At 43.4% G+C, this 23,556-nt stretch overlaps 2 protein-coding genes across 2 annotated transcripts in view; one reads left to right on the top strand and one right to left on the bottom strand.

Moving 5' to 3' along the window:
* The window catches only part of PHLPP1 (PH domain and leucine rich repeat protein phosphatase 1), a 189,208-nt gene extending 173,003 nt beyond the window's left edge, over positions 1-16,205 (top strand). The window contains exons 14-17 of the mRNA XM_066625356.1: positions 2,423-2,527; positions 8,305-8,499; positions 11,583-11,811; positions 13,885-16,205. Of these exons, the coding sequence (XP_066481453.1) occupies positions 2,423-2,527; positions 8,305-8,499; positions 11,583-11,811; positions 13,885-15,012 (1,657 nt within the window). The 3' untranslated portion in view covers positions 15,013-16,205. The remainder of the gene's footprint in view (positions 1-2,422; positions 2,528-8,304; positions 8,500-11,582; positions 11,812-13,884) is intronic.
* A 6,352-nt stretch (positions 16,206-22,557) lies between these two features.
* The window catches only part of LOC136648356 (MARVEL domain-containing protein 3-like), a 44,976-nt gene continuing 43,977 nt past the window's right edge, over positions 22,558-23,556 (bottom strand). The window contains exon 5 of the mRNA XM_066624466.1: positions 22,558-23,249. Within this exon, the coding sequence (XP_066480563.1) occupies positions 22,558-23,249 (692 nt within the window). The remainder of the gene's footprint in view (positions 23,250-23,556) is intronic.

The following is a 23,556-nucleotide window of genomic DNA, read 5'->3' as shown; positions in this document are numbered from 1 at the left end:
GATAGCGCTGTGTCTGTGGACAGAGGAAACTTTACTGGTCACAGGATTTGCTGCTATTGTTGCTTTTGGCTCTGAGGGGCAGATGTAGGGCAAAGAGAAGGATTGTGTCCTTTGCCCAGCTCAGGGCATCAAGCAGAAGAAGCCCCTCTGCAGTGTTTGACCCTTCCCACTGCCTACTTCAGAGCAGTCCAAGACCAGAACAAGCCAAAAAACTGAGCTATCAGGGCTCAGTTATTGGTTAGTAGGAATTCCATTATTTTTACAAGCCAAGAAATGGCAACTTGCACAAAGTCTTGCAGACAGGTTCTATATGTAGAAGGAGCAAAGTACCCAAGCTACTTACATAAGCCTCAAAGCTCTTAGGTCAAAGTGCAACACAGATTATTTCCTCTTAAGATACTGACATACCATTTTTCCAGTGGTCTTCCACAAAATGAAGCATGTATGCTACTTTTCCCCTCTTTGACCCTTTCAAATATAGGGCAATTGAGTTTCAGAAACTCCTGACAGCAAGCCTGATTGTGACAAAGTTCTGCTTCACTGAAATTTATTGCCATCATTTAAGCCTGAGAAGATAACTGTTGTTGCCTTTTAATTACTCTTGTATTGCACAATGCCATTTCCTGTAGCACAATCAAATACTTCTGAAGCATTTTTTTCTCCCACTGTGGCAAGCACACAGTAATTGAACGTTGGCCTTACAGCGTAGCCTCATAACCTTCGGTTTCCAAAGGGTGAAATTGTCAGCAAGTTCATAGCTTTAAACTCCTTTTCAGAGATCACTTTCCTTGCTCCTGTAAACATATGAGTTGCCTCTGAGAGTACCTTGCTTGCTTGTATAAACATGCCCCGTATAAATTACAGTTGCCACACTACAGTACTGCCGCTTGAAACAGAGCTTTCCTGCTTTGTTCATAAAGGGGCTTTTTGACTCCAAATCTTTCACTTCTCTCCTCATTCTTGTTCTGTTCCCCCGCAGCCACACTCTGCTGCCTGCTGCCAGTTCGCTGTCATGCTGCCATCTCTGTCGCATGTTCATCAAACCCTTTCCTTTCGTTTTTGTCTTCAGGCCTAGTTAATGTGACCTAACATAAATGCGTGGTCAAAAAAACCCTGATTCTCAGTGGCTCCCACTTATAGATCCAACTAACTGGGTTGCAATTTGGGTTGCAGTTTAGAAGGGACAAATCCTGCATCTCTTTCAAGGTGCTGGGATAACCAAGGAACAATTTCACATATACCCAACCAAAGCTAAACTTAAGATATTTGAGCAAGTTAGGGAGGTACAACCAGTCAGTGTTTTAATTGACAGATAAGTATACTGTATGCACAACCATTAGAGGCTTCAGATGAATTTTTCTCTTGCCGTTTCCCAAGATGTAAAGGAGTTTTCCTGATCACTTCACTTGCTTTTGACGCAAATCTCTGGATTGTACAGTGTTCTGGCTTGTGGGCTGGATTCTGGAATTGGCATGCATTAGGAACAGAGTGAAAACAGGCATTTACATTGCTGGCATCTGTGTGTGATGAGCTACCAGGGATCTTTCATATAGCCTGTTGGTTAAATTTCCCTTTCAGAATACCTACCTGAGACACTAGAGCCAGGGTGTTATGTACCCTAATTTATATGAGAATATTATATTTAGTACAGGCTTGTTAAGATCAGGAAATCTGCCAAAAATTATCCTTACCTGCTTCAGAGAGCTTACCAGGAGTGATTAAACATATCTTAAAAATATTTTCCCATCATCTGTGGCTACAGCACTATTAGGGAGGCTTTCCCCATTTAGAATATGCATTTAACCACACCCCCGTGGACAGCAGCAGTTTCAAGCATGGATTCCGTTCTTGGTTGCTGATTACTGCTGGTTATCCCCTCTACAGTGTGCCAAGAAATGCCCCTACATTTTGTCATGAGGGTTGTTTCCTGATGTATTCTAGAAGGGGAAAATGGTTATCAGCAGGAGTTGGTGACCACAAAAGCTTCAAGCACCAATAGCAGAAGCTTATTGCTGTCCATAGAGGTGCAACAAAAACATGTTTCCTAAAAGGAAAAGGCTGTTACTTAACTGATAAAAATTACAAGTTGTCAGTGATGACCAGGTGAATGGTTCATGTCAAAGCTCATTTATTATCCTACACTTTTGATCCTAAAAGACTGCCAAAAATACAAGTTATGGATACTTCATATATTGTCTTTTTCCCTCATAGCCATATGAAACACTTTAATCTCTGCTGCATTCAAAATGTATCTTGGGCCTTTGGTGCAAGAGCTTTATAAAGGGGAAAATTCAAGGGAAAATTTGGGGTTGTGGATGCACAGGCTGGTGGGGTGAGGGCAGTTTTTCTTTTCTTAAAAGCTCTCAGATCACCAAGTTCTCAAACTGTTGTATGCACTTAGGAATTTTGTTTCTTATTGCAGTAACATCCGTTGTTTCAAGATTGACCAGCCATCGGCTGGGGATGCATCTGGAGCCCCGGCAGTCTGGAGCCATGGTTATACCGAAGCATCGGGAGTTAAGAACAAGTAAGCAGTTTACCTGATATGTGATAATGATTTCTCCGTCACAGTGATGGGGTTCAAGCCATGCATGTCTATCTTCTTCCAGTCTTGATTGAACATAGCAGAGCTGGTAGGCTCACCTAGCTTTCAGAGTGTAAGATTGTATAAGTGCAAAGTGACTTACTTACACAGGCATAGCTTCCACCTAACAATGGACTGCATATATGATGGTGATCAGAAGCACAACAAAGAGGTTTTGAATGAGGCAATCATGTCTCCAGTAGCCTGTGCAGCAAGTGTCTGTTTACACAACCTATGGCATGCCTATGTGAACACAGGCAAGAAGAATGGTCTCCACATAGCACCTGAGGTTAAGGCTCAGCATTAGACCTCTGTGAACTTTAACTTGCTGCTTGTTTTTACAAATGTAAGGTATGTAGACTCATTCTGTTTCTCGGAAGCAAATGTGTAGCTAAGCTCCTGCTTGCTCCAGTACAAGGATAAATGATAGGTTCTGCCAGGGCCAAACAAAGACCACCTGAAGCAGCATGCCAACTGCTGCCCCTCTCTTATCCAGGGATGTTCATGGCTCTTCCCCCCCTTCTCCAGTGCTCTAGCTCAGCACGCCCTTTAACATTTCCTCTTCTTCTCTCCCGCCTTTTCCTTTATTGGTCTTGGGAGGAGGAGCAGCCCTGGAGAGCAAAGTAGGCTGGCAGAGATGTATGCTTCCCACCAAACTGGTGCCATGAAATGATTGCTTCTGTTGGCTCCATGGATGAGCAGGCCTTAATCCTGCCTCCATAAGCCTCCATGCCCTGGATTGCTTCCCATGTTACATTTGTGCAGCTCTAAAACGTTCTGCTATGCTGTTTTGCTCCTAGTTTGAAAATCCTCTTTTAATCTAGTTCAGCGAAAGTTAGTTTTGAAACTTTAACCTGCCTTATCCCCAAGAAGTGAAGCAGATTACATATTTATTAACTTGTATGAAAAACTGCAAAAAGTATATTTTCATTCCCAGAGGACATTGTTTGAATGAGGGAATGGGATGTGCAGTGGTGATTTGTATATAACAGGGATATCAGAGGGCTGAATAGCATTTATGATGCCTGCTGAGGGTCAAAAGTGTTATTATGCAGGAAGTGATGTCATTAAATAAGCACTTTTTCTCACTTGGGAACTCATTAGCTGCAAATGACAGAAGAGAAAATATACAAATCTTTATCATCTTTCAAGATATGGGAGAGCTCAATTTTCAAGTGGGTTGCCCTTTCAGCAGTAATACCACAGCACGGTTCAGCAGCTGAGAGCCTGAGGGCCAGATAGAAAGCTTCCACGGGCCGCATCCGGCCCACGGGCCTTATGTTTGACACCCCTGGTATATAATATAGATGGTACGCACACACCCATGTACAGATGCTTGTATGTCTCTATAATTTAATAGAGTCGCTGTGTGAATGTGCATGGTTACAAATGTAAAATTAACAGACTGATTTTCAAACATCAGTGTGTTATATCGAAGGGAGGCTTTTCCGCAACCCTTACTCAACTGCTTATTGGTTTATCCTGTCTTTTGCAAATCTCAAAATCTGAAGCATCCCTTCAGACCTGTCCTATTTATATTATGACACATATCTGCCTCCAGGGAAGTCTCAAGCACCTCACATTTTCTATAGAGGTATCTGAAGGGATTTGGAGTTTTAAGATGGTAAATAGTTTGCTTATGCAATCTGCAGCAGCAACAACATACCTGCACCAAGTCTAGCCAACATTGGAAGCTCCATCTGTAAAGGCATCTGTGGTGAAGTCAATCCCACTTAGCTCAGAAGATTAGTTGGAAATCTGAGTATCATCTGCCACTGAGGTGAAGTCCTGTTGAGGGCTTAGGGAAGAGATTTTGTTGCTCAGCATCTGTAAAACTCTTCACTCAGCAGAAATCTCCCAGCTGCTTGCCCCAATCAAGGACTAAGTCGTCTGATCTGCTATTGATTACTCTCTCCCATTTTCTGTGGGCTGCTGTAGCACTACAGACATTTTTCTCCATGTCCTGAAACAGTTATTCCACACCAGCCAATAAAGCTGGTGTGGACAGCCTGTGTAGCCTTGCAGTCCCCCTGCACTGCTATCCATGTGCACCTCTCATAGCTGGAAAATACGGCAGCGGATACGGCAGCAATACATATGCAGCATCAGTGCCTTCATTGAACATTGCTATCACATCTAAAACATTGGCCAGTACTTAAGAAAAACTAACACTTTTTTTTTTGTTTTGTTGCCAAGGATGTTTGAAATGTATTTAGGATATTTTGGGATTGCTGAATCCATGGCTTCCTTACACGGAAGCTGCTTGGAATGGGATTGTCATGAAACTATTGTTTCATGTAGGTCTTTCCTTTCCTTCCATTGGTATTAGAGTAGTTGGGTTTCCTCAGGAGTCAAGGACCCAGGTGAGAAGGATTGGGCTTATTAGTATAGAGAATAAAAACCTGTGGAGAAGGGAACTTCGTTGCCTCCTTGGTTGGATGGGATTTGGAGGAGGAGTAGCTGGGGACTGGAGTGAAACTATTTCTGACTGCGCTAGGTTTTTAATCTTTCTTTACAGCTTTTCTTGGCAAGTTCATAAAAGGGTATTGCCTGAGGGGGAGTCCTGCAGGTTCAGGAGCCTCCTTTATTTTGTAGTGCTTTCGTTACCTGCATATTGAATTTATATTAAAGTTTTTAATTGTTAATTGGATCCTAGTGAATCCTGTGTCTCATGTTCCCTTTTGTTTGGATCTTATTGAGAACCCTGAGATTATTACTCCCTTCCTTTAGAGCAGGGGTCTCCAAACCCCAGGGGCCAGATGTGGCCCGCAGCAAGCCTCTTTCCGGCCCACAGCCAACCTCTTGTCCCCTGAAAGCTTCTGGCCCACTCAACTGAGCATGACCAGAACTGTGCTCCAATTAGGTCTGGAGAGTGTTGTGAGGGCCAGAGAGGTTGAATGAACGAGCCCATTCATTCATTTATTCACTCATCTAAGTTTCATCTCTAATTTATTTATTTAAATTTATATTTAAATTTTTATTCTGGCCCTCCACACCATGTCAGATATTTGATGCGGCCCTCTGGCCAGAAGGTTTGGAGATCCCTGTTTTAGAAGAACCAACGTGAACCCTGACAGGCATAAAAGGTGGCTATGCTGTACCCCCTAAACTTGAGCCAATCAGGCAAAATCAATGGATTAAGCACTCCAAATATACCCAAAAATAGGTCTAACTTTTCAGACAGGGGTTTCAAACTCATTTCATCCTGGGGGCCACACTGGATTTATGGCACCTGCTGAGGGCCGAACTCCAAATGTGGCACCCCGAAGTGACCTTAACACAGGAAGTGATGCCATTTGTGACATCACTTCCTGTTTCTTTAAAAAGCTGAGGCTTCCCCCTCACTCTGCTACCTCCCCCGACCCCATTCTACCACAAAGCATCCCCTGCCTCCCCACACCCCATTCTACCATAAAGCACTCCCTGCCTCTCCCACCACCCCATGGCACCTCCTGGCCTCGGACCCCCTCTGGCCGCGGCCGGAGCCTGGGCGAGCTCTGGCCGCAGCCAGGGGGAGTTGCAGGACCGGGTACACCGCGCAAGGCACCTCCGGCACTCGGATCCCTTCTGGCCACAGCCGAAGCCCAGGCAAGCTCCGGCCATGGCCAGGGGGGAGTTGCAGGGCCAGGGATGCCGCACACGGCACCTACGTCATTCTGAGGGTTGGGGATGCTGCGTGCGGCGTTCCCAGCCCTCAGAATTTTCCTCCGGCCGTGACCGGGGGTGGGGCAGCCCCAAAGCTTCCCCAGTTCACGGGGGGCGCCCCAAATGGCTCTGCGGGCCAGATACGGCCCATATCTTTGACACCCCTGTTTTAAGACAACAAAATATGTGTTGGCCTGTGTAATCATTGGAGCTTATGTGTGGGGAGGAGGTGGCAGGAGAGGTGTGTTGTGTATGTTTACAGTTTTGTTTTGTTTACAAAGACTTAAGAGTTTAAATAGATTCCTGCACCATTGGAAAGGTGTATTGTTAGCTGAAGCTTTTTAATCATGCCATCCAGAGTTGCTGGAGCATTGGTAACCAACAGGGGATGTAATGGCAGTATGGAGGGCATTACAGTTGGGCCTTGACATCAGTTCTGGGAAACCTGCAGATAAGTGAATCCATGTGTTGCTTATCACCAGATCTCCGGAAGCATCTTCAATTGGTGCCCGGTGCTGTTTAGAACACCTCCTGAAGATGTTGGAAGGGCGCTTTCAGTTTTTATAAAACAGTGCATGGCCTCCCCAGGCCTCGGAAAGTCTCCTGGATATGACTAGAAGACACTTCCGTTCACATCTGGGAACTTAGGTGAGGCACTCTGCCGTGGGTTCAGAAACCACGGTGAGTTAAATTCACAGGTTCCGAACCTGCAGATAAATAGGGCAGAGCTGTATATTGCTTGCTTCTGTTGTATCTGTTTTTTCAAAGAAAACTAAAGCTGATCTTGATGTTTCAAGGAAACAATATTCAGGAGGCCAGTATAATAAAATTAATTTGGTGATTGGATAAGTCTTGTTTTTAAACATTTCCCTGTTCCTTCTTGCATGACATGTTCTTTAGTGCAAGTCAAGCACTAGCAGAATAGTTCTCCAGTGGCTAAGACAAAACCTGAAGCTTAGTAGTGTGACTTTAAATTCACCAGGAAACCCAACTAGTAATTACACCGAACAACAGTGACAGTTCTTACAAAGGTGTAGAGCAGGGGTCTCCAAACTTTTTGGCCAGAGGGCCACATCAAATATCTGACATGGTGTGGAGGGCTGGAAAAACAATATAAAATTTAAATAAGTAAATTAGAGATAGAACTTAGATGAGTGAATAAATGAATGAATGGGCTCATTCATTCAACCTCTCTGGCCCTCAGAACACCCTCCAGACCCAATCAGAGCACAGTTCTGGTCATGTTCACTTGAGTGGGCCAGAGGCTTTCAGGGGACAAGAGGTTGGCTGTGGGCCAGAAAGAGTCGTGCTGCAGGCCACATCTGGCCCCCGGGCCGGGGTTTGGAGACCCCTGGTGCAGAGGGTAAATGCAATTTAAGCTATGACAGCCCCTTTGCATCCCTTCTGCTCATTGCTGCATACCAAACAAGCCATAGAATGGAAAAATAACTGAACTGACAATCAGAACTATGATGCTGCATTCAGGTAGAGCCCACCTAGCGAAAAATCCTGGTCTCCCTGTCTTTGGTGCTATGGGTGTTTTGTCCTTAAACTAGCGGTTGGCTGTCATTTTGCACATTCTGTATGCTTTAAAAAATTGGCCCCCAAACAAAAAGGGTAAAAATACCCTATTTATTTATGTCTGTATTTATTTATTTATTTAGCATTATGCAAATTAAGTAATGTTTGTAGGGTCAGATCGCCCGTAAGGCTGAGTGTGGCATCTGCCTCCAATGGCATATTAATGGAGGTCTCTTAGTGGCAGGTGGCTAGTTATTCTGTTGCAAGTTGAACTAAATTGAGGAGTGAATAGGATAGATAGCATTTGATTTTACTTCTCTGTTACAAAAATAACTACCTCCCTCCCCACCCACCATTCTTCAGAATAGAATGTACAGACTTTCAGACAAAGTAATGAATTCTGAACTGACTTGTTATCTTGATTTATAAAGCAAAGAGTAGGATATTTTGATGACATTGTGGCCATCTCTCACCAGAAAAATGGCCATATGGAGCACAGTATATGCTTGCTTTTAAACCCCATGCTTGTTTTCTGCCCCTTTTTATGTCTGCAGGCTGTGTGTGGCAGCTCTTTCTGCCAATAACTTCTGTGACAACAGGGAGGCACTCTATGGAGTTTTTGATGGAGATCGCAATGTGGAAGTACCTTACCTTTTGCAGTGTACTATGAGTGACATCTTGGCAGAGGAGCTACAGAAAACCAAGAGTGAAGAGGAATACATGATCAACACATTTATAGTCATGCAGAGGTTAGTTTTTGTCGTGTCACAAGATGGATGCTTACTGAAACCAGATCTCTTTGCAATTTAACATCCTTTGAATAGTCTGGTTTCCTTTCCTTGGTTGCTTTTTACTTGCTCGTTCTGAGGGCTGATTTAGGGATGGCACTTCCTTTTGTAGTACTGCTGAAAACTCCTTATCCATAGTGATGCCACACACAGCTTTTGCACAATTGAAAAGGCTTATAAGTTGTGTACTGGCCCATACATGTGCAGTGCTGTCTGGGCCATCCATTGTTGTTATGCAGGCACTGCATGCGTATTGAGTTGGCACATGGGGCAAGAAGCTTGTATACACTACAGCAGCTAAGGGGTAAGGGCTGCTGCTTAACACAGAGGGAAGCATTATATATAAACTGGTTGTAAGTCTTTGTCTCTGCCTGCAAAGCAATTAAAGGTTTTTGATGGCTCTTGAACAGTGTTGCAGAACCTTTGTCCTCCAACTTACCACTTCCAATAGCCCACCTGCTGGAAATACTACCAGAAATAACTGGTGATGACATCATTACCAGTTTTGCCTCATCCAAAAGACCATTCACACTGGTATGTGGCTAACAGTGGGCAGAATGGCTTTTTCAAGCATGTGAAAAGCACATGCTGGAGCTGTACCTATCACTGGACACTACCTTGCAAACCACCGGTGATACACATATCACTAGTTGGGAAATGCTGATCTAGAAGCTGTTTGCAATTATAATAATAATATAATAATAATATACAGTATTTATATACCGCCTTTCTTGGTCTTTATTCAAGACTTTATTAAAGGCGGTTTACATAGGCAGGCTTATTAAATCCACGCAGGGATTTTTACAAATTGAAAGAAGGTTCTCTCTTTCAAGAACCACTACATTCAAGGTGTTACACTCCGATCTGGTTTGACATTCTGGCCTCCATCCTCCCACGCTCCGAGCAGATGGAACAGCTCAGCTGCAGCTTGTCAGCTGCTTCAAGGTCGCACGGTGCCGGTGGCCTCGAACTGGCGACCTTGTGGATGTTAATCTTCAGGCAAATGGAGGCTCTACCCTCTATACCAGACCTCCTGCCCTGATGTTCAGGGCAGCAGTGTCCTCTTTTTAAGCTCCTCCAGGAGATGGCTCTTCAGCTTCTTCCATCAAAGAGCCCGAGTGGTATGAAAGACTTAGGGCACAATCCTAACTCCAGTATCTACATAAGGGCAATGCAGCTCCTAGGTAAGGAAACAAATCTTCCCTTACCTTGAGGAGGCCTCCATGCGTGCACCCCAACTGCAGGGTGCAGCACATGTCCCGTTGGCACAGCTATGCCAGTGCTGGAAAGTGGGTTAGGATTTGGGCTTTAGTCTGTCAAATGGCCACTACCCTTTGGACCTCACCATAGCCCAATATGAATTGAAGAAGGCAGCTTGCACTCCTTTGGGGCTCTGTGTTCTTGGGAAGATGAACAGTGGAGTGAAAAACACCTATTAATGGGGAGAAAGATAACAATAGGAGGGCCACCAGTGCCTTGATACCAACAGCTTGGCATAGGACAAAAACGGGTAACCATTTGCCATGAGTAATATTATTAACCTCACTCCTGCATGTCCTATTTGCTTCCTACAACAGACAAAATGAGTTGGCCATTGCTATTTGTCGCAGCCCACATCCCATTTTTTTTTTCAGAGCCTAATCCTAAGCACTTTAAAGACATTATAAAGATAAATGTCAAATGCTTTTTCCTGTATCCAAAAGACTCCAGAAAAGAAGATAAATGGCCTGTCTATATCTAGATACATCAAACATGAATAATTATATTTACAATTTTCTAGCTCTGTTGCAGTCTTTCCGAGTATTAAGTGAGACTGATTCATTAAAATTGTTTAAATTGAAGCCTGAAGTGGTTTTTGGGAGGGGAAGAAATCTGCTTTTGTACAATGGTTTTTATATAGGTTTAGACAATCCTGAGATGGTTTTGAAAAGACCTCCTTTTTGGAGATGCCTAGAATGAAAACGATGTCATTAGTTTGAAAACTGGAACAGTGATTTAGGCACCGTGCCAGCTTGCAAAATCTTTGTTTTAGCTTTCATTGATTTATTAGGAAAAGTTGATCGCCTCCAATTGTTGTGAAAGTGGGGGGAGGGGGGTATGTGAGCATAGAACCGAGTCAGACCCATTTGGTCCAGCATTGTCTACAGCAGCTCTTGCCAAACTCCGACCTGTGGAACCAGACCCAGTGTTTCGCAGGAGCCTTTCCCCTTATGAGCAGCACTTACCGTTCTGCCATGCTGCTGCTTCATTTTCCTCCTGATTTGGGCGCAGGGATGCTCTGGACAGTGGCGTCTGCCCTAACATCCTGCTGTAAAACCTGCTGGGTCATTGGACAATAGGCATGACTGTGCAGAGTGTCCCTGTGCCTAGATCTAGAGGAAAATGAAGCAGCAGCATGGTGGAATGGTAAGCACAGGTCAGGACTCGGAGGGCTTTTTTTGGAGCACAGCAGTCTCCAGTTTGGTCAGTCTACATGAACTGGCATTGGCTCTCCAGGGTTCTCCTGGTTGATGCCAGGGATTGACCCTGCGACCTTCTGCGTGTAAAGCATGTGCTCTGCCGAGAGATGGCCCCATCTCCTAAAATTGAACTAGAACGGATCCCAAACGGCAAGTAAGTTAAATATGCCCTTTTCAGGTTTTCATTTTAGGTAGAAGTGAGAAGAAACACACACGCTCCTGAAAAATTTCCTAATCCCAACAAGATGCTTTGGACTTCACTTGATATTCTGCATGAGGAGGAACTTCCACATTTTGCCTTGAGTCTTACTTTAGGCAAAACGTTGGTGGTGACTATTAGTAGAGGGTGTTGGTTTGAGATGAAACTTGTTCAGATGCTTCTCTGTGATATAGCAATTGCCATTTTGTACAGGTAATTTCCTCCTTTCCATACTGAACCTTGAGTGTGTTTATGCTTGGATTGACCCCTCAACTCCAACTGAGATCTTTTCCCTCCTCTCCTTCCCAACCCCTTGTCTGTAACCCTTATCTTTACTCATCAAAATAATCCATGGGGTTGTTTTTTGTCTCCCCTTAAAATTTCAGGAAACTTGGAACTGCTGGGCAGAAGCTTGGAGGTTCTGCTGTCCTTTGTCATATAAAGCATGATCCGATAGACCCTGGTGGATGCTTCACGTTAACCTCTGCAAATGTGGGGAAGTGCCAATCCGTTCTCTGCAGGAATGGGAAACCTCTGCCTTTATCCAGGTCTTACACGATAAGCTGTGAAGAAGAGCTGAAGAGGATCAAACAGCACAAGGCCATTATCACAGAAGTAAGAAACTGGGGTACAAAGGGGGAGGCAGCAGGGGCAGCTCTCTTTTTCAAAATCCATGTTTGAAAGCAGCAAGCACAATTCAATTACTCTCTGTGGCCTTGCATAAATTTAAGCTGCATCGTAAAGACTGGGGCCTTTGCCACCTCCAGAATGCAGCAGTTGTCATGCTCAGTAATAATATGACCTCCCTGTTTTGCTTCTGCACTCAGATACAGTGGATTTGAACTGAGAGTACAAGCATGTCCCCATATCTGTGGGGGTTCCATTTCTGAATTCCCCACAGTTAAATGCAACCACAGACACAGGCAATTAAATGTTCAGCCCATCTTACTCATTCAGGGTTACAAGTAGATATACACCATCTCTATAACAAGTGTCTGTTAAAACATTGAGGAGACTGGGCAGCAACAATCTGAGATTGTATTTCATCATGCTTCAAAAAGGTGTTCATAAAATCAGTTTGCCCCTATTTGCATAAAGATCTGCATGTATAGCAAATGAAATTATGTTGTTTTGCATCCTGCCTGTGAGAGAAAGGAGGGATCTGCTGCTGTTTATGTATTGTGTGTTTAAATCTCCCCAGAAAGGTAACAGTTGCCCCCAACATGTGGAAAACTGAGGTTCAAACAAGATGTCATGGGGAAACTACATGTATTTTATTCACATCTGCCTAATTCATTTGTAAAGTGTGGGTTGTTACTTACATGTAAAGGAGCATGCAGAGGAAGAGTTGTTAGCTTGTTGCATCCTGTTGCCTTAAGACACTTTTCCCCAACCTCCCTCATGTCTGGTATCTGAAATGGACTGAGAAAAAATTGCTTAAAGCTTTCAGTTTTTCATTTTGATTTATCCCATTCCTTGGCATATCTGTAGTATTTGAAGCTAACTGAATATGCAGCATGCTATTAAAAATAAGAGCTGTATATGTTTTACCCTCTTCTTCCAGTCCCCCCCCCCACACCATCTCACTTCCGCATTAGTTTTAGCAGACTCCAGCAAATAAAGCCGTCTGGTGGGTTGTATGGAAATAAAGTTAATCCTGACTAAGCACCATTGAAATCAGTGTAGTTAGTCATGAGTAATTTAAATCCCTTTTATTTCAGTGCCACTTCATTCCGATTCATTTCCTTTCGAGATAACCCTGTGTCTTAGAAATTCCCAGTGCTGATTGGAACATAACCCGGTCAGAACTTTGGGGTTAGAATATGTACATGGAGTTGATTTCTCCAAGACTTGTATTTTTAATGTTCTTTTCCCCTTTTAGATGTTGTTCCATCTCCCTTGGGGAAATGTCATATCTAAGAGGAAGCGTAGTAAGTAACTGAGGCATGTGAAAAAACATTTTCACTACAGCTCAGCTGAATGAAAAGCAACAGCAAAAAAACAGTAAAAGCCAACTGTGTTTTCCCTGCAGCTTGCTTGCTTGATGTAAACTAGCAGCTTTTTCTTAAGTGACAGGTATAGAAGAATTATAATTTGTTTGGTGTAACTGAAGAAGACTGTGGCCAAAATTATCGACTAATTGTGGATGTCACCATGTACGTTAATGTATAATAACTCATTTTTGCCTGACCTACAGGTGTACACATGTGGTCCCTGTTGGGTATATGCAGTGTTGTGCCATCAGTAGCCAATATAGGCTGGACATTTTTCTCCTGTAGGCCTCACAGGGAATACCGTTGACACAACTACCCACCAAAACACAACTTTTCTTGTTTTTTTCCCAATCCACTTGTGTTACATTACGATGTCAGATAAGCACTCTTTGTATGTTGAACATTCAAGGTATCTGTTTTTCTGGCTTCCCCCCCTCTTTTGACCTTTTACCTGCCTGTCAGGTGATGCAGCTTATCACTGGGCCAATGTGATGATCCAAGCAAATAGAAAAATGAGCAGCTCCAGATTCTTTTAGTTTCTGCTAATTACTCACGCAACAGCACTTCTCATGCAACCTTTTAGAGATAGCATGAGGATGGAGGTTGGCAAAATCATACTTGTGTTCCCTTAAGAGCTGGTTATTGTTAATCATTTTCACAGTCACTGTAGTGAATGTCACTGTTTTCATTCCAGGACGGCAAAGTTAATGGTGTGACAGACTCAACAAGGATCTTGGGGTATACCTTTCTTCACCCAAGTGTGGTTCCTCGCCCTCATGTACAGTCCATCACTTTGACGCCTCAAGATGAGTTCTTCATTCTGGGCAGCAAAGGCCTGTGGGACAGCCTGTCTATTGATGAAGCTGTGGAAGCCGTCAGGAATGTACCTGATGCCCTGGGAGCTGCCAAGAAACTCTGCACATTGGCCCAGAGTTATGGTTGCAATGACAGCCTCAGTGCTGTGGTGGTTCAGCTCAATGTAACTGAGGACAGCTTCTGCTGCTGTGAGCTGAACAGTGTCCCTCCTCCCAGCCCAGGCATCTTCCCTCAATCTGTCAACGTAGTCATTAAGGATAAGCCTTCTGATGCTTTGGGGATGCCTTCCTCTAGCAGTGGGATGGCCTCTGAGATCAGCAGTGAGATCTCAACGTCTGAAATGAGCAGCGAAGTGGGATCCACGGCCTCTGATGAGCCCCCTCAGGTAACCATGAATGAAAACAGCCCTGCCTACCCTAGTGAACAACGTTGCATGCTCCACCCAGTCTGCCTCTCCAGCTCTTTTCAAAGGCAGCTCTCCAGCGCCACTTTCTCCAGCGCCTTTTCAGACAATGGCCTTGACAGCGATGACGAGGAGCCCATCGAAGGTGTCTTTTCCAATGGCAGCAGAGTAGAAGTGGAGGTGGATATACACTGTGCACGAGCAAAGGAGAAGCAGCTGCTGCTGCAGGCACCTGTAGAAGCCAGTGACGAAGGCATTGTCATCAGTGTGATTGAAGACGAGACCTGCCTCCTGAGGAAGGTTGACCCTTCCACCACGGGCACCATTGGGCGCCGCCGTGGCAATGGTTCTGTGGCTCCTCAGGAGAGGAGCCATAATCTAATTGAGGTAGCAGCTGATGCGCCACTCCGAAAAACTGGGGGTTATTTTGCAGCCCCGGCCCAGCCAGATCCAGATGACCAGTTCATCATCCCACCAGAGCTTGAGGAGGAAGTTAAGGAGATAATGAAACAACATCATGAGCAGCAGCAGCAGCAGCAACAGCATCAACAGCGGCAATACCAGATGGACCAGCTGCCAGATTATTACGATACACCACTATGACCAAGCCTACTCAAAACAAGCTAACAAAACACTGAGAGCTGGAGCCTCATTGCATTTGTATTACACTCACAGGGAAGGAAGGAGAGGGAAGTTTCTTCCACTTGCTCTCCCAGGTCCTGCTCGTCTATTGAGAACTGCAGCTGCTTCGCGTTTTGTTAGCTGTAATAACCACCGATTCTCTTCTAGTGAAGCTTCACCAGTTAGAATTAAAACTAATTTAACTCTTTCCCCACCCCCCTTAACATATCAAATGTTAAAAAAAGTGGAGAAAAAATTAAAATACAAAAGGTTTAATATATTGCAGAGAAAACTGATGATGATGTTGATGTAATATTTTTTAAAATTGTTCCTTTTTTGTCTGTTTGTTTGGAAAACAGGGCAGTATTGCCAGTGCTAAATGATTAAGTAATATTGTAATACTGTATTTCTTTGAGAGAAAAAAAAAAGGCTTTTTTGGTCTTGAAAAATGGATAGACATTTGTAGAATTATGGAGACTAACTCCTAGGAGTTGCTTTTACTCTTTCAGGTGACTTAAAGTCACTGAGACTCACTAATTTTCTCTGAGAGAACAGCTGATTGGGAAATCCCTGTAAATAACTCAGTGTTGTATAGTGATGCTTAAAATGTTTTGTAGTCTCAGCAGGAGGACGCAACCTGAAACTGTCAATTTGTTTCCCCCAAGGATGTTTTCACATGTATGTCAGCGCTTACTCTGGCAACCTGTGATGCATTCCAACCTAGAGGACAGGGCAGTCATATGAACATGATGCTCTCCCAGTGGGTTAGTTGACTGAAGTGTATGGACCCTGGTTGACCCACATTATGTTTGTGCTGCCATGTCCAGCTGCCATCTGAATTGGATTGGCCCGAGTCACCAAGGGTGTATTTGCCCCTGTGTGAAATTCCCCCTAAGCAAGTGTCTCTTTGGGCCACGGTCCACATAAATTAGCTGGTGCAGCTACACAGGAATTAGGTGGATATTGGGCCACAAACACCTGGGTTATTTTTCATCTTTCTTCACTGTTAACTTTTACAGGCACATTTTTGTGTGTTCCTCCCTGCTGCCACAACCAGCATGATTGTATAGAGTTCATTTACTGTAGATCATTTACATACCAAGAGTTATATTAAAGAATGCACAAATGAACATGTCATAATTTTTGTTATAATAAATATAAAAATTTACAAATAATTGTGGTCTTCTGTTATGACTTTGCACATACATGTATAACTCTGTCTAGAATAGGATCCATAATTTCTGGAATAGGATCCATTAATTTATCTGAATTCATGATGATGAAGTCAGGTTCTCAAATTCTTGATCACAGTTGCTTTTGATTGAAAGTACTTGCAATTGAGAGTACTGCTTTGTCATCAGTTGAAATATCCCCTGCAATTTGATTGAAGAATGCCCATGTGGGGGTAGATGGGGAAGAATTCTTGTAATAAACATAGAGGGGGTGAGAGGAGTAGTGGAAATCATTTTGGGAGATTGAGATGAAAGAACAATAAATGTATTTTGTTTACAAGGAAAAGGACTTGTAAGTTTCCTGCTTAGCCCAAGCAAATTTTTTGTAATGTATTCCATAGTAGTGATTGATCATAAGCACCCTGCTTGTACATTAAAAATGTCTTACTAAAAACCTATCAACCCTTTATTTGTACGTAATGAAGTCCTTTCCATAGTGTGACATGATTTATCACTCCCAGTGATAAATCGTCCTAGAATTTAGACTAATAATAATAATAATAATAATAATAATGGGAACTAACCCATTACCCTTGAGTTCATAGATGAGAATATTTTCAAGACTTGAGTCTTCAAGCCAATATTTTTAAAAGAGTCTAAGCTTTGGAGGGCTCCATCACTTTCAGTTTCCGTTATGCATGGCTTGTTGCAAAGGCTTAATAGCTATATTTTCATACACAATGAAACTGACAGATGCCAAATGGGTACTGTCCCCAGAGCACTCTCGCATGGTAAGTTAAACATATTTAATCTTGTCTTTCACTAGCTGTGACTGGCTCTCCTCTCTATGGAAGTATTTGCACAATAACAGTGTGCCTGGTATCCATGGAGTTTCTGTTCTGGACCCCCCCTTCCCATGGATACCTGAATCCGCCATCCTCCAGAGGGTCTTCTGAGCCCTGCAAAGGCCACACGCGTCTGCCCATGGCCTCTTTGGGCTTCAGAATGGCTATTTAGGTTTTTAAAAAGTCACTTCTGTTTTTTCTGTAAAACCGTATGTGACTTTTTTGCCCTAAACGGTCATACTGAGGCCCACAGAGGCTGCGAGCAGACAAGACTCAGAAGACCCTCCAGACGTGATGGGAGCAGAGCTCTCCTCACCTGCAGGTGGGGCCCACTTCTGTGGTTAAATGAAACTGTGGATACAGGATCTGTGGGTATGCCCCCCCAGTATATTCTAAAATTGCACCCAAGGTTACAGCTGAACCCAGCTAATTCTTGGAGGTGGGTACAAAAGTCTGTAGCAAATATTCCATTGAATATTAATACAGTCTTGATTAATTCAAAATCTGCAGTGCTGTGAGTGGCCTGGATACAACTCTTGATGATGATAGTAATAATAGTATCAGTATTTATATACCGTCTTTCTCGTCATTGGATTTCTCCAATTTTATTCAAGGTGGTTTACATAGGCAGGCTTACTAAATCCTTGTAGGAATTTTTACAATAACAAGTTCTATCTTTCAAGAAAGTCTTTATTCCAGGTGGTGTCCTTCACGGCTGCTTTCGTGAGGTGGTCTCCTTCTGGCTGCTTTCACCTCCTCCACATAGCTGACACTCTGCTCCACTCTTGCTGGGGGGTGGGGGAGGGCCATCCTTCTCTCACCAGCTGGGATGATTAATCTCATCAGCACTTTCAGCAGCTCCTGGATGCTTCCAGCTGTTTCAAATTGCATTCCCAGCTGTTCTTTGGGCTTCATAGGCGGCAGCTCTACCACTCAGCCAGACCTCCTGCCCTGATGCTGATCGTTGATAAAGCAAGCAGGACTGAACCTGACCAGTTCCCTGAATGGGAAACTATTGTTCCCCCATGTTGGAACAGGTTGTAGCCAACTCATTCCTTTTCTCAGAGGAGGCTAGTAGTCACGGCCCAACACTTAACACATCATGTTTGTGTGAAAGTGTGGGCATTGGGAGTGAGGCCAGCGAGTGTGATGTGTCCTGCTCCACTTCCTGTGTTTAGTATACATGGGATTGATACGTACATACCCCTTCTAAGCTTAATAAATCTTTTTTTAAAAAAAATAGTTTCCAAATAAGCTGGCAGACACAGAAACGCTGTCCAAAGCATGTTCTAAGGCAGGGGTGTCAAATGCCTTTCATACCGAGGGCGGAACAGCATTCATGATATCTGCTGAGGGCCAGACGTTATGTCATTAGGCAGGATGTGATGTCATTAAACAGTTCATAATCAAAAATAATCACTTTTTCTCAGGAACTCATTAGCTGCAAATGACAGAAGAGAAAATACACAAATCTTGCTCATATTTCAAGATACAAAAGAGCCCAATTTTCAAGTGGGCTGCCCTTACAGCAGTAACACCTCAGCATTGCTCAGCAGCTGAGAGCATGAGGACCGGATAGAAAACTATCCCGCATCTGGCCCCCAGGCCTTATGTTTGACACCCCTGTTCTAAGGAGCATCTGATGACTTCCTTATAAGCTTCTAGTTCTACTGCTTAGTACTTATTTGTGACAACAGTGTGCCATGTTCCTTTATAAAACACAAATTGTACTGGTGTATTTCTTAATTTATAGCTTTAAGAATTTCAAAAGCAAACAACTCCTTTAAAAAAATATAATTTTAGGATTTAGGATGTGAAAAGTCTGCTGGACAGTGGTGTTAAATTTGAGACATGATGTGGTCACATACCAAGTATATAACAGAATATTGTGATTTTTATAATGTTCATACTAATAATAATAATAATAATAATACAGGTATTTCTATACCACCTTTCTAGGTCCTCAGATTTCTCCTCGGACTTTATTCAAGGCGGTTTACATGGGCAGGCAATTTAAATCCCCATAGGGATTTTTACAATTTGAAAGGTTCTATCTTTCAAGAAACCACAACAATCAGATGTTTCTTTCTTGATCTGGCCACACATTCTGGCCTCCATCCTCCCACACTCAGAGCAGATGGAGTAACTCGGCTGCTTCAAGGTCGCACAGTGCCGGTGGCCTCGAACTGGCGACCTTCGGATGTTATCTTCAGGCAAATGGAGGCTCAACCCTCTAGACCAGACCTCCTGCCCAAAGTGACAAAGTTGATCCCCTTGACTACATGGTGACAGATTTTTTTTTTTTTGGGGGGGGGAAGAGTATCTATCCAAAGTGGTTGCAGAACACCATATGTTCACCTGCATCCCCTTTCCTAACAGTGATACTCTGTTTCAACTCGGACAAAGATTTCTTAATCTCCATATGTGACTACTTAGTTGAAGATACTGAAATAAATATTGTGTTCTCAATTTTGCTGTCTTCGGCTTTAATACAATGGCTTTGGCTGTTCTGGGAGATATTGGGGAGAAACATCTGTCCTGATGACTCTTGTCATCTCCTCTAAGCGCATATCCTTTGCGTATTCCAAATAGCCAATTAGGTTTTTGAGTTGTGAACAAATACATAGTTTTGGAGTTATGTAGGTGGTAGTATAGCATCCTTGTTCAAGATGCATGCATGCAGTGTTTTTCTGTCCCACCGCAATCGCTAATCAAACTGGTTCTATAGGTTTTTGACCTTTGGAAGTTGTACCTGGGAAAATTTTTTTGTAAAAGGAGGAGGGTTCCTAAGAGGAGGAATGACATATCCACAAATGTCTGAATAGCGTGTGGCATCTGTTGGCTAGTACTGATTAAATCAGCAGAGCCCCCATTTCCCTCCTACTCACAGCACACCTTTTAATTCTTCCCCCTACTTAAACATATGCATCTCTTTCTAGAAAGAAGGAAAAATAGAGTAGGGTTACCACTCCATTGTTGACAGCAGTACTCAACACTTGCACACTTTCATATGTGGTTTAAATAGGACAAAATCACTGAATGCAGTGTGCTCCCCTTCCAGAGCACTAGACCTAACAGCGCCTTTGACTTGGGAGGGGGAGAGGAAACTGGGCTTTTCCCCCTGTAGCATCGCTTCCCTTTTCTTTCTTTATGCTTTTATAGGTCCACCAGCGCAGGAACAAGAGAAATAATTCCCAACAAGAATTGTCTGTATGCAGCTCTGGTGTAAATACATCACTTACAAATGGCTGTAACCAACTGCATCCTTGGCCAAGCTCACTGCAAACGCTCCCTTGCCACTACCGATTACATCAAGCATGCTGACAATTTGCCGAATTTGCACAGGGGCTTTAATGTTTTATTTATGGTGGGCAGTATGTACGCATTTGTGTATGGCTGTAATTATGCAAAATAATTAGATGATTTAACAGATTTATAGGGTGGCTTTTTTTCTCCCAGAATTGATGCTCTAGTAGCATTTGGTAATGAGGAATGTTTGTCATTGCTGCCAGGAGCAGTGTGGTTTCAACTGTCTTACCTTATGACTTTTTGTTGTTGTAGTAAAGGTCCAGGAAGTCTTAAACTCTCCTATCCAGTTCAAATGCAAACTGCAGAGAGTGTTTGTCTCTGCATTCTATCACAGACAAGCTATGCTTCCTTAATACAAAAGTCTGAGAAGCTCAGAGAGGTTTATTGTAGTGTGCCTGGCATTTCTGCTGCACAGGATAGATAGAAATGAATGGAAACACACCATCAGTGTGTGTAGATTGTGCCCAAGAACTGTGTTCTGCTCCTGCTTCCACACTGAGCTACAAATGGTACTTGTGTACAGTAGTATACTGGATCTTGCATGTTCTTCAAGCTATTTTACTTAATTCCTGCCTTCTGTCTAAAGCAGGGGCGTCCAAACATTTTTGGCAGGAGGGCCACATCGTCTCTCTGACAATGTGTCAGGAAAAAAGTAAATTCACATTTCAAATTTGAATAAATTTACATAAATGAATATATTAGAGATGGAACTTATATAAATGAATGAAGGTCTTGCAATAGCTCAGGGCCTAGAAAAGGCCTTGCACAATAATCAAATTGTCAAATTAGAGGTCAAATAGTCACCCTCAATGCTGAGAGCAGTTGCATTGGGCCAGCAGGAGCTCCAGCAAGTCTTCGGAGGGCTAGAGGCTCATTGGAGACTGGGGGCTCCCCATGGGCTGGATTGGGAGTCCCTGAGAGCTGTAAATGGCCCCCAGGCCAGGGTTTGGACACCCCTGTCTAAAGGTTTGCATCACAATGGGCAAGAGGGAAAAGTCTGGATTTTCATTTTAGTTTTTTGTACTTTAGCCATGTGTAATTTTTTCAATTCAGACCTTCCTCTTTGTGTCCTGAAGTCATGTACCATAATGGAACAGACCCTCTGGAAACCTGGAGCCAAGGATGGACACATTTAAGCAGGTTTCTTTTGGTTAGTTACAAATGAATAAGATGCATTAAGTAAAGGTTTATACAGAAGGAATTACTCCTTCCAGGAATGGATTGCCATAGGATATGGAGATGTCATCAGTGACTTATAAATAAAAAGATAGCCAAATTCCAGAATGAGCTCTAATAGTGTCCAAAGTCCATTAAATTAGGCCTTTTATAAGGAGATATAATAGTATTGGGTCAAACAAGGGATTGCTATCAGCATCTTAGCTTAGGACAGGGGTGTCCAAAGTTTTTGGCAGGAGGGCCACATCATCTCTCTGACACTTTCATGAGCTGGGGAAAAAAAGAATTAATTTACATTTGAAATTTGAATAAATTTACATAAGTTTACATAAATGAATGTATTAAGGATGAACTTGTATGAATGAATGAAGGTCTTGCAATAGCTCAAGGCCTATAAAAGGCCTTGCACAAAGCAAGACTGGCCTTTGCTTTGCTGCCGCTACTGCATCACAGTCGTGAAACAGCAAGCAGTGGAGGAAGCCCTCATCCCCCAGCTCACATTAGAGGTCAAACAGTTGCCCTCAGGCTGAGAGCAGTTTTATCGGGCCAGTGCAGGCTCCAGCAAGTCTCCGGAGGGCCAGAGGCTCACTGGAGACTGGGGGCTCCCTGAGGACTGCATTGGGAGTCCTCAAGGGCTGCAAGTGGCCCCAGGGCCGGGGTTTGGGAACCCCTGGTTTAGGAACATCACAAATGAGGCATCTTCCTGGCTATTGTTGGATAGAGCATTGAGCTAAATGAATCTGGAAGCTTCAACCGTGAACCCAGTCAGTGAAATATTTTGAACAAGTTCATGCTGTAAGGAAACTAGGAATAATTTACACAATTGTGTTCATCTTGCATGATTTTTTAATTAATATAGCTCTCTTACAAAGCTGTCCAAAAATACAGTTCTATACATCTGATTAGTACATCAAAACTGGATCCACAGATTCTACATTTTACATCCCCGGTAAAATTTTACAGTAAATTTATGGTAAATCCTAGCATATTTGCTTTGCAGTGTTCTCTTAGATACCTGGCAAGGACTACACTAGTGTGGCAAAGGTTCTAGCATTAAGGGTGCTTTCGGGGCTCTTATAGACCTTGTGGTGATCTTCCTTTCTGGAGGTTCTGTCAAGGTTATATTGAGTGTTGGCTAGCTGTTTCTTAAACTCCCGTACTCTTCGAATGGTGAGAATGCAGAGTATGGCACTTGGGCAGTACAGGCAAGCAGCCACAAGGCCAAAGAGAGCCACAGAAGCATCTCCACCCTGCACCTCACAGTTCATTGATGTGTAGCCTGCCCTTGCATACAGTCTCTCTCTCCTTTTGCACACATCTGTTGAATTGACTTGTATGACAAAGTGAAGGTAGAGGCCGACAGCCACTATATACCCAAGGCAAGCAAGGATGTCAAAGACACACTCTGTGATGAGCGTCCGGACTGAGAGACGATGAATGGGTTTTCCTCCAGTGATGAGAAAGAGAAGTGTAAGGCACATCATTGTTAAACTGAAAGCTACTCCTCCGTACACACAAGGAGCTCTCATTTGGCTGTACTGCATGTCCAAGTCTCTCACCTGTTGGAGCTCAGTCCCTTCAAATGGACTGTAGAATGAATCAAGGCTGTAGGAGCCCACACCTACCATTGACGTGAAACCTGAAACAGATGCCTGGGCTGCTCCTATGCAGATTAACAGCAAGATACTGAGAGTTATTTCCACAAACTGCAAGATACCTGCAGAAAGAAAAAAAAAAGGTGAAAGGAACTTTTATTTTGCTAATAAGTTCAACACACAAGTGTTGAAAGTGCTGCCCCCGCCATCTCATCACAGACACTCGCCTATAGATAGACCCCACAGATAAGTCGAGGGCAGGTTTTGAGCCAAGGATCATGGAATTTTCTATGGCCCTCAGATAAGTCGGGGGTGGGGGTTTGAACTTAGGGGGTGTCTGACTATAGATTTGTCTGATTTTACTCGAGCCCAGATCCTGAAAAATAACCTACCACTAATAGTTACCTAAGAACTGTAGTCTCTAATTTA

This window comes from Tiliqua scincoides, chromosome 4 (genome assembly GCF_035046505.1).
Source record: "Tiliqua scincoides isolate rTilSci1 chromosome 4, rTilSci1.hap2, whole genome shotgun sequence".
Lineage (NCBI taxonomy): Eukaryota > Metazoa > Chordata > Lepidosauria > Squamata > Scincidae > Tiliqua > Tiliqua scincoides.
The sequence above is the reverse complement of the archived record's forward strand: the minus strand, read 5'-3'. Positions and strand labels throughout refer to the sequence as shown.